Source organism: Leucopleurus acutus (genome assembly GCF_964270905.1).
Source record: "Leucopleurus acutus genome assembly, chromosome: 8".
NCBI classification, from domain to species: Eukaryota; Metazoa; Chordata; class Mammalia; order Artiodactyla; family Delphinidae; genus Leucopleurus; species Leucopleurus acutus.
Window position 1 is genome coordinate 83214527 of NC_139151.1, and position 17578 is coordinate 83232104.

At 47.2% G+C, this 17578-nt stretch overlaps 1 protein-coding gene across 2 annotated transcripts; it reads right to left on the reverse strand.

Annotated features, from left to right (window-relative positions):
* Positions 1–2359: 2359 nt before the first annotated feature.
* On the reverse strand, positions 2360–16752 carry PAX6 (paired box 6; the record flags this gene model as incomplete). Of its 2 annotated transcripts, XM_082844229.1 has the most annotated exons (11): positions 2360–2445; positions 3142–3292; positions 5926–6041; positions 6138–6288; positions 6686–6768; positions 7243–7401; positions 13270–13435; positions 14184–14399; positions 14494–14535; positions 15331–15461; positions 16572–16752. In XM_082844229.1, the coding sequence occupies 11 exons, from the start codon at positions 16750–16752 to the stop codon at positions 2360–2362; spliced, it is 1482 nt and encodes a 493-aa protein (XP_082700355.1). The 2 variants fall into 2 exon arrangements, with proteins under 2 accessions (XP_082700355.1, XP_082700356.1); XM_082844230.1 differs by lacking the exons at positions 14494–14535; positions 16572–16752 and having other exon boundaries at positions 14385–14399; positions 15331–15453.
* Positions 16753–17578: the final 826 nt, after the last annotated feature.

Here is a 17578-nt window from a genome sequence, read left to right on the forward strand (position 1 = left end):
AAACGTTAGGAGGTAGAAATATCTGCACGGGTGACTCTACCAATAGTGCGTACGTGCGCACACTGCCGCAGAAGTGTGCACGCGTGCAGCGCAGGCCCACAGTCAATCAAACTACATGCACACGTATAAAAACTGCAGTCAGCATGTCTCAGTGTGCAGGCAACTCTGGTGGAATATTAATATACAGCATGCCAGACAATTATCTGTTCACAAGTAATACTTTAACTAGAAAATAGTAGATGTTAAACTAGAAGGTTATTTTTTAAAGCCTCCAATTAATTTCTCTATTTCTGATCATTTGCCTTTGGGGATTTAAAACAAAACAAAAAAGGAGCAGAGTACAATTCAGCAGAAGTGTGTCTTTGTCCCCAGAGGGTTTTGCCTGTGAGGCATTTAATCTAGGTCGCCAGCCCCCCAGCCTTTGACTGAAGCTTGCTGAAGAAACTTATCCATATTGACTTATATGTTACACAGAACAGACAGAAATAAAAGTCTCAGACAGGCCTTTCTCACCCAACAAAGGCTTATTTTTTTCCATCCTTTGCTTGGGCTCAAGCACTCCTGCCCTGCGTGCCGCCACTTTAAACATGATCAGATCTGTGCTTCATTGCAAATAACAACTGACCAACAATGGGCCCTGCTTCATAGATTTGGGAATGTTTGGCTTAAGCTGCCAATGACTGAAGGCCTTTAACTCCCACCGGCCAGTCACAGTCCGCTTTGTTGTTGTCTGTTGATGTGTCTGTGCTCATTATTCCTTGACATGCAACATCCCCCCTCCAGCCTCCACCCATCCACAGCCGCACAGAAAGCGAGATTCAAATGGGAACAGCTGTAGTGGTTCAATGGGAAGTGATGCCCCTTGTGCAAAGGGGAGGGAGACAGAAAAGGGAGAGGGCCTATTGGAGAAAGGCAACAGCTTTCAGGGAGTCTTGTATAAGAAACCTACTTTTGAATATAGTTCAGTGAAATCGCTGTTGAGACGCTGACAATGGAAATCTGCCCAGATTGAAAACGCCAGCCCTAATTCAAAAGACAATTCCTAGTTAATAGGTTGTTGCATTTTTAAATTATTTCTCGACTTTGAGCTTTTGAATTAAACAGCTAACTGGGAAATGCTACCATTTTGTATATGTACTCTGGGTATAAATGGGCACAGGTCTACACACAGCTTTAAGTGGAATTTCTTTCTAACACATTTGCGATTTATGACACCTATAAGAATTATTTCTTTAAGGATCATTGGGATTTAAAATAGAGTATGTATGAAAGCAACCATTCGTTTAGAATGTTAATCTAACAAGGAAACAAAATTTGTAACACCACACTATAAGGTTAAAAAGAAAATAGTATAATAAAGGAAATACAAAGGCTTTGGCATGGTTTTTACAATCAACAATGGTTAATTTTGATATGTAGTTGTGAACAACTTCAAAACACTTAAGTTTAAAACTCTTGCAAGCACTTTTAATTGATTAGGAATGAATTCTAGATGCACAAAATGATTGGACTGTGAACAGTAATACAACTATATCTAAGAACAATTAACTTTTGCTGGCCAAAGAAGAAACTTATGATTGCATGAAAATGTGTATAAAACATCTATAGAGTATTCTTGTCAAATATAAATGAAATTAACTTTATTATAGAAATCATTCTGAGGATTTCTAGGGAAGACAAATACTTACATTTTGACATAAAACAAATTGGATTATATCGAAGACACACTCTACCTTTTAGCTATCAACTTTTTTCTTCCTTGAATTTATATCTTACCCTTTTTTTGCACATAAACTTCATCTGTTAACAACCTTTGGAAAACCAACAGATATTTCTTACATAAATCTAGTGCATGTTGTTCCAGGTTTAAGTATATGCAAAGGAATGATACAAACGTGGAACATCAGTCCACAAACTATGAACAGATGGGTAGAAGTATTCGATATATCTTGATAAAACTCAAATTCGTGGCAAAGCTTGTTGATCATGATTTCCTTTTTTTTTAAAACAACTTCATGACCAACAGAGATCAAACATCCATCCAGTCTACGTTGTTCTTTTTTTCATTATAACATACAAATGCCCATTTACAAATAATACACCAAAATGAATAAAAGTTTGGATACCAAAATGAAGATTTGTTCCAACTGATATCGTGCCTTCTGTATACAAAGGTCCTTGTTTCAAGTCCATTCCCCAGTGGTTCAACACAGGACACAATTGCAGTACTGAAGTGCTTCTAACAGCCATTTTTCTTTCCTTCCTGAACGTCCAACTGCTGTGTCCACATAGTCATTGACTGAATTAACACAATATATCCTTTCCTTTTGTTTGTTTGTTTTTTGATTGTTTGTTTTTTTTACTGTAATCTTGGCCAGTATTGAGACATATCAGGTTCACTTCCAGGAACTTGAACTGGAACTGACACACCAGGGGAAATGAGTCCTAGAAGTGGGTGAAAGAAATAGCCATGTAGATATTCCCTTCAAGAGACAGGCATGGAGTACGAATTTATAGGTTAAAAAAAAATCTCTAGTACTTTCTAACATTTAACTGAATCTAAAAAAGAAAAAGCTTTTCAAGTCCTATAAACAAAAGTAGCACCTTCAGAAACCAGAAAGCATGTTTACACACATCTACTGAATCCCAAAGGCCCCCACGCTCCCCCCACCAAAAAAACAACTCCATTTGTTTGTATGTTTGGAACTTTAGCAACAAAACCATCCTGGAAAACCAGAGTGGTACTTCTTCAGTTGCAATGAAAGGCATAGAGGAACTAGGAGGGAAGTGAGAAGTCTTCCAATAAACTCAGGAGGCCTTCACTGTTAAACTTCGGCTAATATAATAATTTCTCCTTGGAAAAGCTACGTTTTCAGGCCTTGTCTTCATATACAGCTTCTGCAATCAAATTCAGGAAAAACAACTTCTTTTTTTGTCAGTATGGCACCAAGTTACTAACTAGCTTGACTGAATTCCCCTTTTAATCAGTCTTCCCCAAGGAAGTGAGCAACAGAGAGTTAAATACACCATCACACAAGGCCAGGAGGTTATTTTTAGGTAAACTTTGAGTGAAGGGAGATCACCTGGCAAAAGAAGCTGCAAAGGCCACCTCTGTGCAGCCTGCGGAGGGCAGCGGCTCACCTGTGGAAGTGGTGCCCGAGGTGCCCATTGGCTGACTGTTCATGTGTGTCTGCATATGTGGGGGGGTGTAGGTGTCATAACTCCGCCCGTTCACGGAAGGGCTGGTGGGCAGCATGCAGGAGTACGCAGAGGTCTGGCTGGGGACTGGGGGCTGGGAGGAGAAAGGCAAACTTGTGGTTAGTGAGAGACACTTTGCATAGCCACACCCCCAGCTCCCTCTCCCCCCCCCCCCCCCCCGCCCCCAGGAACTCTGCCAACAAGTCTGATCCTTAGATACCCGCAAGTAAAGCGCCTGAATTCCACGTGGTAACACTAAGATCGGGCTTCCACCCAGTCCTTCCGTTGTCCACTGCGGGAGCCAAGTTGCCTACACACCAAACTTTTTGAAGTACCAAAAATTCAGACCATTCATTGTCCAGCTAGACGGTTGGCACTACCCATAACATTAATAGGATTTTTGTCCATTTTCATCTTGGACCTCCGCTGGCACCTTTAGACAAACTATAACATGAGGACTTCCATAAAGACACACCCCCTCTCTTGCAAATTCAATCCATTTGGGAATCCAGCGACACCTCCACGCCTCAAACCCTGTATCTCAAGCTGTGAGGCAGAGGACAGTGGCAGGAACGCTCTGTAAAGTTTAGTTTAGGGACCCTGAAAGCCTTTCATGGTTGGACTTACAGATTTAAAGATTCTTGAAGAGGCAGATCAGTGATGATCTCAGGTTAAAGTAGTCAGAAGTGTCAGTAAATACCTAGCCCCATCCGGAGAATTAGCTGTGACTTTCTTACAGACACCAAAACTGAGATTAGGTTTTATCCACAAAATTGTGCTGCTACCCTCGAAGTGTTTAGAATCATGGTATTGAAAAGATAAACCTTTATCTTGACTAAATAAATACACAAGGCTGAGACAAAACACCTCCTGAGCTCTCATGGGGCTATGCTGGGGCAGCAGGCTTGAGATGAATTAATAGAAGCATACTGTCAGGAACAGGGGAGATGATAGTACTGCTCTGATCTGCGAACTATAGAAATGTTTAACATTCCAAGATCCACATCCTCAGAGAGGGTGATACATTAGAGAAGGTTCGGAGGAGGACACCCACCCTTTGTAAAATGGTTGAAGGTTTTGGTCACAGGATAAACTGATGGACAGACTGGCCAGCCCTCACCCGCCTCCAAAATTCAAAGAGTAATTTTCTCTGAATGGTAGAATTGTTGATATTTTAATTTTATTTATGCTTTATGAATATATATATATGGTTTGAATTATAAGTTGTATAATTTTTAAAAGTCAGCATTTGAAATAAATTGACCCACACCAGTCTAAGTGGAAACAACTCTAACAGAATAGCAGCATCTATTTCATTGTTTCTAAATGTTTTCTCACATACACATTTTTTTATCTTCATAGAAACCTAGATGTTGCTACAATTTACAAAACTGAACAAGACTCTGTGGCCTTATTAGAGTCTGAGGATGACTGCTAACATCGGGTTCAAAGAGGCAAGCAGGCCTTCAGGGCCTGCCAGAATTTCAGCTTGCATTTGCTTCTAATTCCCAAAATGACTTCCTCCAGGCAACTTTGACTTCTAGAAAATTCCAAGGCAGTCGTAGCAACCACAACTAATGGGCTGTTAATCCCTTAATTTACATTAATTGCTCTACGGCCAATAATATCAAGATGCAATAAAAATAGACGTGTGAATAATTCCTCTGAAGTTGCTTATCTAGCTGCTCCTGTATTAAGTCTAAAGACTGGGAAACACTTATTTTGGTGTGATTTGGGTTAGAAATCCAGCAGATGTTCAGTGGAGAACAAACGATGTGTGCAACCCCAAATTTGTTTCCATCAGGGGCTCATGCTCACACTACCTGGCATCTCTAATTGCTGCACAAATACGGCAGGAGTCCTGGGGAAGTCACTGCAGAAGGCCCACCAGAAGACCAATTATTTTTCCCCATCAAGAATCCCTCTAGTTCCAAAGTTCTAGTACACCCTACCTGCCTTAGACAACTTCCATCATAAAGGGTTAACCTAGTACAGGGCCCAGCACACATAGGGGCTGATAAATATTTGGGACGGAATTGAGCGTAGGAGCAGGTCGTTACACCAAGTGAACAGCATCAGCCTTTCCAGGCAGCTGGGAATGCCACCACCCATCACATCGTTCACAGCAAAGACACACAAAATTTCTAGCAGATGCCTGCTATTCCTTTTTTTATTCTAAGATACAGAAAGAAAACTAGCTTTCCTCTATGTTAAGTGTATCGCACTATGCAAATATGAATCCCAATTCTGCTCCTTTTTTTCGTCCTCACTAGTTTATCAGAAACATCCTAAATAACAACCACAGGGCACATAAAGACTATACACTTATTAATAGGAACACATGAATATAAACCCAAGTGTCATATATACTAACCTCTTACTATCTAATAATTTGCCAACATTATTTTCATTTTCTGGTACAAGTTTCTGGTCCCCAAAACATGCCCCCTTCTCACCCAACATTATCAAACCAACATTCCCTGTGAGCAAAACTTAACTTGACGGCACATCAGGTTTTTATTTTATTAAAGGCGTGAATCAATTAATCAATCAGCTAAAAGACTCGATTGACTGTTTTCATCTCAGACTTGACTGATCAAGCCAATCACTATATTGAGAAAGGCTCCCAAGGGTACACATAGGGCCAGTGAGGTCTGCAGGCCCCAACCCATTCCTCACTTCTTCTCCCAGGGACCCGTTAAGCAGGCAGCCGCCAGCCTCACTTACTTGCATAGGCAGGTTATTTGCCATGGTGAAGCTGGGCATGGGCGGCAAAGCACTGTATGTGTTTGTGAGGGCTGTGTCTGTTCGGCCCAACATGGAGCCAGACGTGAAGGAGGAAACTGCAGGGAGAGGACACAACAGACAGTCATTATGAGAGTCAGAGCCAAGGGCAAACAGGTTGAAACACATTTGTTAGTACTAATATTTCAAATTACCAGGCGTGGTGGGTTGTGGGATTGGTTGGTAGACACTGGTGCTGAAACTACTGCTGATCGGAATATGACTAGGTGTGTTGCTGGCCTGTCTTCTCTGATTCCTCAGCTTTTCTTCTCTTCTCCATTTGGCTCTTCGATTAGAAAACCAGACCTGGAAATCAGATGGAACAGGTTAGCCCTGAGCCTACTCCCAGCTCCACCCCATCCCAGACACGTCCACTGTCCTCCTCCCCCAGCCCCGAGAGGCGTCCACTGTCCCCCTCCCCCAGCCCCGAGAGGCGTCCACTGTCCCCCTCCCCCAGCCCCGAGAGGCGTCCACTGTCCCCCTCCCCCAGCCCCGAGAGGCGTCCACTGTCCCCCTCCCCCAGCCCCGAGAGGCGTCCACTGTCCTCCTCCCCCCAGCCCCGAGAGCCGAGTGGCGCAAAGCATTTAGCAAACTGAATCTGTTGCTGTTTATACAAACAAATGGTGTTCCTTAGACGCACCCGTGTCTCTAGAAAAGGCAAATGGTATGAATCACAAAACATGAACACACGGTCCCCGGGTACCTGTATTCTCGCTTCAGGTAGATCTATTTTGGCCGCTAGTCTTTCTCGGGCAAACACATCTGGATAATGGGTTCTCTCAAACTCTGAAAGAGTAAGTTGCATTCTTCTGTGTTGTGCCAGAACTATACAAAACGTGTCAACCAAACCCTGGATCAATCTGGTTTCCACCTCCCGACTTCTGTCACCTCCAACCAATTCCCTTTAAAATGCTACTACTAGTAGATTGATTGTACTTGGAAGAACTATCCCATCAGAACCAAGTTCTATTCTCTTTGAAATGACATTCATTCTTCTGTGGCCTGAATTAGCCAAATCATCATTGTTTCTTCATGAGAAGTCAGACTTTTCATCTGTGAATCACTGGTACATGAAAAGAAGAAAGAAAATACACACACACACTGAAAAGATGCCCAGGAAAAGAAAAAAAAAGGACAGAAAGAAAAAAAGAAACCTTTTCAGGCCTCTGTGCAAGGGCCTTGGCTAAATTTAGCTCTTTGTACTGAAGATGTGGCATTTACTTTGATTTACTGCTTCTCTACTTTGAAAAACTCCATCACCTTTCTCCAGGGCCTCAATTTGCTCTTGGGTAAAGGATGTTCTATTTCTTTGCAGCTTCCGCTTCAGCTGAAGTCGCATTTGGGCCTCATCTGAATCTTCTCCATTGGAACTGATGGAGTTGGTATTCTCTCCCCCTCCTTCCTGTTGCTGGCAGCCATCTGGAACAAAAAGAATAGGACAGTAAGAGAAATTTGGAATAACCCGCGGTCTCCAAAAGGGGTGTCCTACAGCCATAAACTCCAAAAGCAGTCTCATCTGAAAGTCTCACCAAAACGTTCCCAAGGTAACTGTCAGCCTTCTTTTAATAAAAGACATTAGTGACATATGTTACCTGACCACCATTTTCTTTCTGTTTTTATCAAGATGAGACTGCACAATTTAGATACTTTGGGAATGGCATTTCTTTGAATGACAAAACAAGTGCTGAAGTTTCCAATTAAAATGATCTTTTATAACTAACCTTGACCCTCCAAATGCCTCGCCCAGTTCCCTTTCCTTAGAGAATTTATTTACCTATGGCTGTGTTGGGAAAATAGAAGAGTGATGTTCAAGATTTCAGCTGATCTATGATCAGTAATTCCTATCTAATCAATTAGATGTTGATAGGTTTGTAGAAAATGCTATTAAGAAACCAAACCAAGCTTGTAATCTTTAAAAAAATATTTATCTAGTTTTTATTTGAATTCTGCACAGTCAATTTCATTTTAAAGGTTGTGAATTTAGAAGTGCTTGCATTGTTCTGCAGTTTTATTCAACTATTGTATGAGTGCGCTTTGCCTTGACACCTATTACGAGCACAGCTGTAATTATATCATCACCAAGAACAGGCTATAATTGCTGAAAATGGAATTTTATATTTAGATAAAAGGACTGTCCATTCTTTGTAATGTGTTGCACCAGAGAAAAGTAAGATTTCTTTTAAATTTTTAACGTGTAATTTTAAAAAAGAAATAGTAGAGAGTTCACTAACTAGCTAAACATGCTATGCTGCAGCTGAATCCTTGGCATATCATTTAAGTGGTACATTTTTAATTAGGGCATTTCCACCACTTTTAATGTAATTTCTATCATTAAACAGGGGAAAGTTTTATTTTCCTTCGCTGCTTGGAGGGCAAGATGTGCACGTAGGCTAGCTGTCTCCTCGTGCGCGTTGCAGGAGAAGGCACGGCCTGGCAAGGGAAGGACTCAGCCCTGGCTGGGCCTCTAGGGCCACTACCTGCTGGCTGGGTCCTTGGTCTTGGGTCCTGAGGCCCCCAAGGGACACCACAGGGGCTGGCCCCCCCATCCTAGAAACTTGGCCCATGGGGGAGGGGCCTCTAGGGGCGCCTTGGTGGGAATAGACTTGGCCAGGAATATCATTTATAACCAGGAGACAATAGGCAGTGCCTTCAAAGAGTTCAGGGAATTGTGACAGGATCTAGTGGGATCTTTTCAGGAACTTTGAAATGTTTTAAAACCCCAACTTTCTCCCCCATTTAAACAGGCGGATTCATCAGTACTGGCCACCATATGGGCCCTTGGAGATCTATTGAGATGACCACCAACACTTGAATAGCGAGGGGCTGCCTTTCAGCGCCGCACAATGCCCCGCGAGTAAGGGAAACTATTAAACTCCTGGGGCAGGAGCGTTGGCAAACTTTCGTGGGCAGAATTTTGAGGCCACAATGAGTGCGGACAACAAAAGGATTCTCTTGAGGCGTGCAGCGGGCCACATTGTGTTACAAGAAGCCCAGTCAACAGACTTTTCAGTGAAGTGTGTTAACCCCTCTGCTCTGCTATCATTAATCACTGTCCCAAGAGCAGGCGTCTCCATGCTATTTAGGGCGCTTAGCTGGGGGTTGGAGGGTGGATGGGAGGCCAGGGCAGAGGGTTGGGGGGAGGCAGGGCCGGTGGATGAGGTCCGGGGCACGGGTGTGGGGGGGAAGTGAGCCGGGGAGGCAGGGAGGATGGAGACCACGGGGGAGGGAGACAGGAGAGGAGGGGCTGGAGGCCTGGTGGAGGGGTTTGGAGGAGTAGGAGAGAGGAGGGGCATGGAAAGGTGGAGGAAAAAAGAGGGCTCCACAGAGACAGAGGCCAGAAAGGTATAAGAAGGACAGAAAAGAGTGCTGAGAGGAAAAAGAGACAAGAGGGTCGAAGGAGACGGGGAGAGAAAGAGAAAAAGGGAGATAAGGGAGAGACTATTAGTAAATGGGCCGTGGCTCTGTTTTGGGTCGTCTTGCGCTACATCAGAAAGCTGGGGGGTCAGGGAGGGCTACTTAGCTGAGGGAGAGCCGCTCACTCACGTGTGCCGGCACCAGTGTCTGTGCTAATTTACTGCCCCGAGTTTCCGGGTGACTTTTCAAAGTGTTTTTCAGGGAATGAAGAGCCCCTTTTATTTTTGGATTCAGTCAATGAGGAAGACTTTAGAAATAGACTTTTTGGGCCAACCAGAAAGGCCCATCAGTTATTGCTTTGCGAAAGCGCAAACAAAAACCTGCGATCATCAGAGGTTTAGGGAAGGGAGCGCTGAGAACACAATCCCATCTCGCGGGGGTGGTCACTCACGCCTTCTAGGAGGCCCCACCCCAGTCCTTTTTCTGGCACATTCGATCTCGCCAAACAAAGCTACCCGGGTCTGCCTCAGAAGACCCCCGCAGATAGCATTCTCTGCTCCCGTTTGCTTCGCTGACGTTTTCCTAATTTTAAAACATGGACATTTGCTCACGCTCTCCCTCTCCCTTTCTTCCTCCCTCCCCCCTACACTCTCTCTCTCTCTCTCTCTCTCTCTCTCTCTCTCTCTCTCTCTCAGCAACGGAGGTGCAGCGCTGACTTGAACTGACATTTAAGAGGAGGAAAGTCAACGAGGATGAGGAGAGCTCGATTTTAAACCTCCTTGAGGGGGAAAATAAAAACAGCCGTGGAATTAGAGGCGGTTCAGGAGAAACCCGTGGCTGCAGGATCCCTCCAAGACCCTGAAGAGCGAGCGTGCTCCATTGAAAGTTTGTTTGCTCCTTTAAAAATAGCAACTGTTCGCAGCGAGGCAGTGCCGGAGAGGTCACCCTTAGACTGGGTGCCCCCCTTTTTTTCTTTAGTGGATTTACCTTCCACTCTTAAAGCTTTTAGCAAAATAGAACTGGAAGTTGGATCTCGAATTCCCCACATGATAAACCTAAGTGGCAGACAATTAAGATATCTTCTTTAAAAGGCGCCCCCTCTGAGCGCAAAGAAGGGGCCTTCAATGGGCGCCGTCCACCTTCCAGCCTAATCCGCGAGAAGGCGAGTGAAAGCGCCTCCCATTATCCCAGCCCCAGGACCATCTGACGCTCGGGATAGGATTTGTTTCCTGGAAGAAGGAGAGGAGAGAAAGAAAAAAAAAAAAAAGACGCTGGGAAATAAAATCATTCCTTAGTTTCTTAGTGTCTTAATCAGTGATGCGGAAAACAAGCAAGAAAAGATAGCAACCCGGTTGCGGCACCTTTTCAGCTCTGGAGCGCGGATCAAAACATTGTAGCATCTGTTGAAAAAGAGACTGACTAAATCCTATAGAAGGCCTGGGTATTACGGGGCTGGTGGCGGGGGGGGGGGGGGCGGGAGGAGATAAGAAAAAGTGTCTCTGTGATCCCTAAAACCACCAAAGCGCTGGAGAATCGGGGCTGGATAGAGTTGTCTCTTGTTGTTGTCAGCCCAAGTCGGCACAATTTTATTCACCGCCGCATGGCGTTGATCAGATGGAAACCAGATTTGTCTCCCTCTGAGACCTAACCTCGCCTTATGCTTTCGGAGTAATGGGCTCTTTAAAACCGCAAACCGGCTTCCTGGGCCGGCAAAGGGGGCGAGGGAGGGAGGGGGGCCGCCTTAGCGCCAAGAGAACCGAGGATTCCCGGCACGTCAGCCGCGGCCGCCGGCGCCCGGTGGTCCCCACGCCCGGGACTCTGCGCTCGCCTGGCGAGACCGTCCTCGCCACGCGGTGGGGACCAGGCACTGGCGTGGGTTTTCTGTGGAGTGAAGGGGGAACTGGCAGTTGGGGAGCCAGAAGGCTCTGGCAACTCGGCGCCTGAAAGTTCAAAGCTCCTGAACTAGCGCCACCTCCTGCCCCAACGGTCACCACCAGGTCCTTGCGGTTAGGCTCTCGCTTCCCGCCCTCACGCTCCCCGCGACGAAAAGCCGCCCCAATCGGGCGCCACCTCTGGTGGCAGCAGAGGGGCGGGCGAAGCTGCTGCTCTCGGCTTCGGTCCGGTCCGGGCTCCGGGGAGGAGGGGGGGGGGTCCTTGTTCCAGGCCCCGGGCAAACGTGAGCCCTCGCGCCCAGGGCTCAGCCCTCCCAGTCCCGGCCACTGTGTCCCATGCCCTCCCCGAGACCTCTCGCACCCGCCGGCCAGACTCGGCGGGGTGGGGTCACCGGGACCGCAGACTGCGGGGGGCCGGGGAAGGCAACGGGAGCGCGTCACTTGGGTGTGCCCGGTGTGCGCAGGTGGGAAGCCTACGGTTTCAAGGGTCAGGTGAGGGTGTGGTGGTCACTCCCTCGTCCTCACCAGAAGCCGGAGGGGGCCGGGGCCTGCGGTCAGGGCGGGGGCAGCGCCTCCTCGGGTGCAGCCTCGCACCCTGGGAAGCCGCGGTTCGGCCCGATCCGGCGAGGGAGCGGGCGGGCGGGTCGCCCGGGGGAGCCGGGGCCCTGCGCGTCGGGAGGCCTCGGCCGGCCGAGCGGCCGCGCTGGGAAACACCGAGCCAGCGCTTTGCTCCCTATCTTCCCAGTGTCCGTCCTATATTGTTTTCTGCTCTTAAAACTGACATGTCTAATTGGCAATCGGTGCCGAATCGTGTCCAGAGGTCTCTTGTGGAACATTTCTACAGCTGTCTCCTTCAACTAGACGCTTATTCATGTCGCCTTAATGAGAAACAAAACGTTCTCTAATGAGCAATTACAGAGCGACAGGATTGTTCCCATAACAAATTCTTGCGAGTGACAGAAGCATCCTTTGTACCAGATATTTCGCATACTGTTACCGATTTTCCCTTCTCTAGCCCGGCTCGGTGGAGGCGCAGGGCACCTAGAGCGGGTCCGAGAGCGCACGGATGCGAGGGCAGCCCAGTCAGCTTCCCCTCGCCGCCTCCCAGGCCGGGAGCCCCCAGGCTTCCTCGTGCTCCGGGGAGTGAGACGCCACGTCCCATTATCCCGCATATTATCTCCTTGTCACGAGGACAACAAATACCGATTAATCTTCGGAGTAAACTGTTTCCTATTCCTGACCAAGCTACCTCCGGTGTGTGTAGGGGAGGGGGAGAGTCAACAGACCAGACCCCACCCCCATCTGCTCCTCTTCTTCCATCCCTTCTCACAGATGCAAGGACGGTCCAGATCCTATCTTTCCTCCCAGCCCCAGAGTCGCTCCCGGCACACCAAAGTCCGGTTCACAGTATCCTCACCCCACCCTTCTACGCAGTCGCCACCCACAGAGTGAGAACTGGGGGCCCAAAGGTGGAAGGGGTCAGAGCAGAGAGGGTAGGGTTGTTTAGTTGGGAAAGCCATCACTTCCAATGCCCCATCCTCAACTTGGCCCTGCGTCTCAGTGCTCACCCTCTCATACACACCCTACTCCTAGTCACATAATTTGTCAATTACGGCAAGAAGCAAAACGATACAATTATGTTTATCTTGCAGTCTGTCAGTGTGTTAACTTGTCACACTTCTACAGCAAGGGGGCTCTCCGTGCATTTTAATGGCACATTTGAATAGGGCACCACGCAGCTAGCTCATACACACACGCACATACTCCTGCCCATAACACACACTCGAGCGAACATGCACACACACACACACCAGCCACATTCATACTACCTAACATACACAACCCTCGAATTCCCAGGCCAACCAGATAGTTCAACAAACACCACCTAGATACAGCGCAAGTCAATATGTCCCAAGCCGTTGAAGAGTTTCTCCACTACATTCTCTAGGCACAAAAGCCCGGAGAGGGAAAAAGTTGGAGAAGAGGATGGGCAAGGGGCTGCATATATGGAGAATTTGAGGATGGGTGTTTGGGTTTTTACCTTGAGTAGGTTGCCCTGGCACCGATGTCCCCGGATACCAACCCGGGCGGGTGCCCCAGCTTCCGGTCTGCCCGTTCAACATCCTTAGTTTATCATACATGCCATCTGCACCCATCTGTTGCTTTTCGCTAGCCAGGTTGCGAAGAACTCTGTTTATTGATGACACCTGCAAATCAAATCAAGATCAAACCAAATGGTAGAGTCTCCTGAAGACACAGTTGCCCTAAGTCCCCATCTCAGCACTCCCACCGCTTAAAGAATGACCCTTAATACATTAAAAAAAAAAAAAATTCCCAGCCATCCTAGGACAGTGGGTGGATTTGCAGAGACATCGTGGAAAGAATGCCAGCCATCACTTTGGGCATGGAAACTCAGTTGTGTAGAGAGTTGAAAGACTAGGGAGGGGTCCTTCACTGTTGCGCAGTGTCTCTGGTGACCTAACTCACATGGCTGCTTTTTTGTTGTTAAAGACTTCCCCCCCAAAATATTGAGACTTGGCCTAGAGCTTTCTTTCACTTTTATTTGTTTTATATTAGGGCAGAAATGGATGTTTGATGCCTGAAAGAAGGTTCAAACAGGTAGATTTGGCGGAAGCTCAAATCTGGTTTTCATTTGCATTTTCCTTCTAGATTCCAGTGCCTTTCTCCAGGTGCCTCCGCTCTCTACTTTGCCACATGCAAGTGAGGTGCATAACCCCCCACATTTGACTTCCATTTTCCAGAAGGTCAAAAAAAAGGTCAGGGTGCTCCTCTCAAGACCCCCAGGTACAGAGGAGACAAATTGTGGAGCGCGGAGGAGAGAAAGAGAGAAAGACACTGGCAGGGAGAGGAGCAGGGGGAGGTCAAGAAAGTGATGGTAAAGAGGGAAGAGTGTGAGCTTAGGGCAGGGAGAGGGAATGTTCTCAGTGAACTTACACTTGGTATGTTATCGTTGGTACAGACCCCCTCGGACAGTAATCTGTCTCGGATTTCCCAAGCAAAGATGGACGGGCACTCCCGCTTATACTGGGCTATTTTGCTTACAACTTCTGGAGTCGCTACTCTCGGTTTACTACCACCGATTGCCCTGGGTCTGATGGAGCCAGTCTCGTAATACCTGCCCAGAATTTTACTCACACATCCGTTGGACACCTGCATAGGGGAAGTGGACAGAAAACCACATTATTAATAATTTCAAGACAAAAATAAAATTGTTTAAGTATGCATTAAACAATGACAAGCTTACGTTTTGATTGTCCAGCACTTGGACTTTTGCATCTGCATGGGTCTATAACACAAAAATATACCTTCAATGGTATGAGAACTTACTGTAGAGAGCTTTTTTCTTAAAATTACATTTGTAGCCCTAAAAACTACAAATAGGAGGATACTTTCAAACCGTTTGAACTAAAAAAAAAAACTAATTTAAAAGTTTTAAAAACTGTTTTTGTAAATAAATCCTGCTTGAAGATGCATCAAAACGAAGTCAGATTGTTTTGTGCTGACCTTACTTAAAGTGCTGTTAAGCTGTAATGAGTGAAGGGGAAACATAGACTGAATTTTTAGTTATCATTCCTTTAAAAATATGCCCAATTGAGTAAATGTGACTTAGGGAGGGAGGTAAATAGCATTTGTCTTTTAAAATCAATATATATATTTTTCATAAATACGAAGAAATCAAACAAGTATCTCAAACCCTGAGGTAAGCATGGGATGAGGGAGAGGGGAATGAGATTATGTGGATTTACATAAGTCATTTTATTATAGTTCATAAACTGTTACCACAATGAATGTTTTTGCCAAATGAAAAAAGAAAGGTTTGGGTTTTTTTTCGGATTCACACCCAATTTTTTTCTTAAGCAGATGAATTGTCTTATGTGACTGACCCAGGTTGGAAGAGATCGGGAAGGATGGTGGAAGGAAAGGGGAGAGCGGAAGGCAGGGGAGTGGGGTGGGGACTGGAGTGGGGGTGAGGGTAGGTGGGTCCATAATTAGCAGTCTTTACAGTAAGAAATGGAGAGAGGGCGTTGAGAGTGGAGGGCCGCGGGGGGCGCGGCGAGTGGGGCGGCGCCGGGAGGATCACCTGCAGAATTCGGGAAATGTCGCACGGCCGGGCCCCGCTGTGAGCTAGCTCTACGATCTTCTGCCGGGTGGAGTCCGGCAGTGGCCGCCCGTTGACAAAGACACCACCGAGCTGATTCACTCCGCTGTGACCTGAGGAAAGGGAGAGGAGAGCAGAGCAGAGCGGAGAGGAGAGGAGAGGAAGAAGAGTAAAGAGAAAGAGGAGGGAGGAGGTGGAGGAAGAAGAGAAGGAGGAAGAGAAGAAGAGGGAGAAAGAAGAAAAGGAAGAAGAAAGAAAAGACAACCACAATGCATCCTCAGCTCCCTGCCAACCCTGGCCAACCTCAGCGATCAGGTCCCTGCTATCGATCAGAAATGACAACGGGGCCTCGCAGCCATTCCTGGCATCGGGCAGCCCAGCCCAAACACAGCCGGGCTCCTGCCCACCAGACTGCAGAAGCACCATGCAGACACACACCGACCAGCAAGAGCACACACACCTCACTACCGCCTTCACTCCAGCAGAGCCCCCAGCCCACCGCTGCCCTCCATAAACACCCCAGCCAGTCTCTGAACCCGCAAGGTGCAAATCATCAGCTCAAAAAATATCCTCCCAAAGATCCCCTCTGAGGGTCAAGAAAAACCACGAGTCCTACAGAACCCACACTGAATCTCCAAGGTCTCTGCATTGTTAGAACTGTGATAGCAAATCCTATAGCTCTCCAGTGCTCCCTCAGACACTAGAGTCCAGAAACGTTTGTTGTCACACTCCAAACTCTGGTGAAGGCAACACACAAGCACTGGGATTTAAAAAAAAAAAAAAAGGAGAAGAAAAGGGGAGGGAGTAGAGAAGAACCAAAAGAGCAAATCCATGGCTAATGAATCACAACCTGGGTTTCAGCACCTCCACTGAAGGCTTCCTCAAGCCTCAGAGCCCCAGATCGGCTCCAGCCACAAAGTAGGCTGGCTGCTGCAGTGGGGCGGAGATCTGGGAGTCTGTTCGCACCGGCCACAGCTCTGCTGCTAAACTCGGCCCTCCCCACAGCCAAGGACAGATATTAGCAAAAATCAAAAAGTGGAAAGAAAAGGAAAAGACCACACCGCAGTGTCCCCCATCCCTCCTTTATCTGGTTATCTCACAACCTCACCCCATTGTCTAATCATAGGGAATAGGGAGTTAGCACCTCTGTAGCCCCTCCCCAGAAACCACAGACACACAAATAAAGCCAATTGCCAATTCCCATTTCCTTAAAAATCTCCAACCTGCAGCCCCGACTCTAGAGAGCAGCCCTTCCAGGAGAAGATGTGGCTCCCCGCTCAGCTCTCCTCTCCTCTCTTCTCCTTGGAGCCTCTGATAAATTGACTCCAGAAAGCTGAGCTTCTTAGCAATAAATAAGCTCCAAATATAGAAGAGGGGGGAAAATATGATGAGCCTCTCTGACATTTGTCTTTAAAATAAAACTAGCTGCACGTCAAGTTTGAGCTTAATTTCTGGAAATAGGCGGAAGTCGCTCCGGATCATGCATGGAAGGCTAATTGAAAAGATCAGTCGGGGCGCTTGTGGCAGCCTTGTCACTTTGTGACAGTGCTCCGCTCCGGGAAATTGCATCGTCACGACAAACGGGACCGTGATAAAACGACCCTTTCCGTCCCTATTTGTAGATCACTCAGACGAGATTGAACTGCACTCGTTTCCCCTTCGAGGGGAGCCGCGTTTTCAGGGTAGCCGAAGGCTTGGGGCAGGGGGGGGCCCTCATTGAGGGGGGTGCTGGAGCCTCAACTCGATGAGAAGTGACAGGCTTTTGGGGTATCTAGGCTCCGGCCGGGCCCAGCGTGAGCAGGGCCATCGCAGGGACACCGCTTCTCCAACAGAGCAAGCCCTAGATCGCGCTTACCGTTTTCTCCTAAACTCCCTTTATTGCCTTCCTTTGCCTCGAAAGAGCTTCTACTCCTCCAGATACGGAGCCTCCCCTTTGGGCAAAGGGTGCCTTCCAGGAAAAAGAAAGGCTGCCCCAGAGAAAGATGGAGAAAGACTTTCTAAACTTCACACGCTGCCTGAGCAGGTCCCAATCTAGGAATGCCAAGGCGTGTGAGGCCGCCTAACCCTAGACCTCCCTCCTTCTCCCCGCACTGCAAAAAACAACCTGCCCGCCACCTCCACAGCGACCGCCGGCGGGTGCTCGCCCAGGGCCAGGTCGCCTCTGCCAGCATCGAAATGGCAGCGAGGAAGCGCAGCTATAAGTTCCCCTTCAGAGGTTAAGCCTCAATCA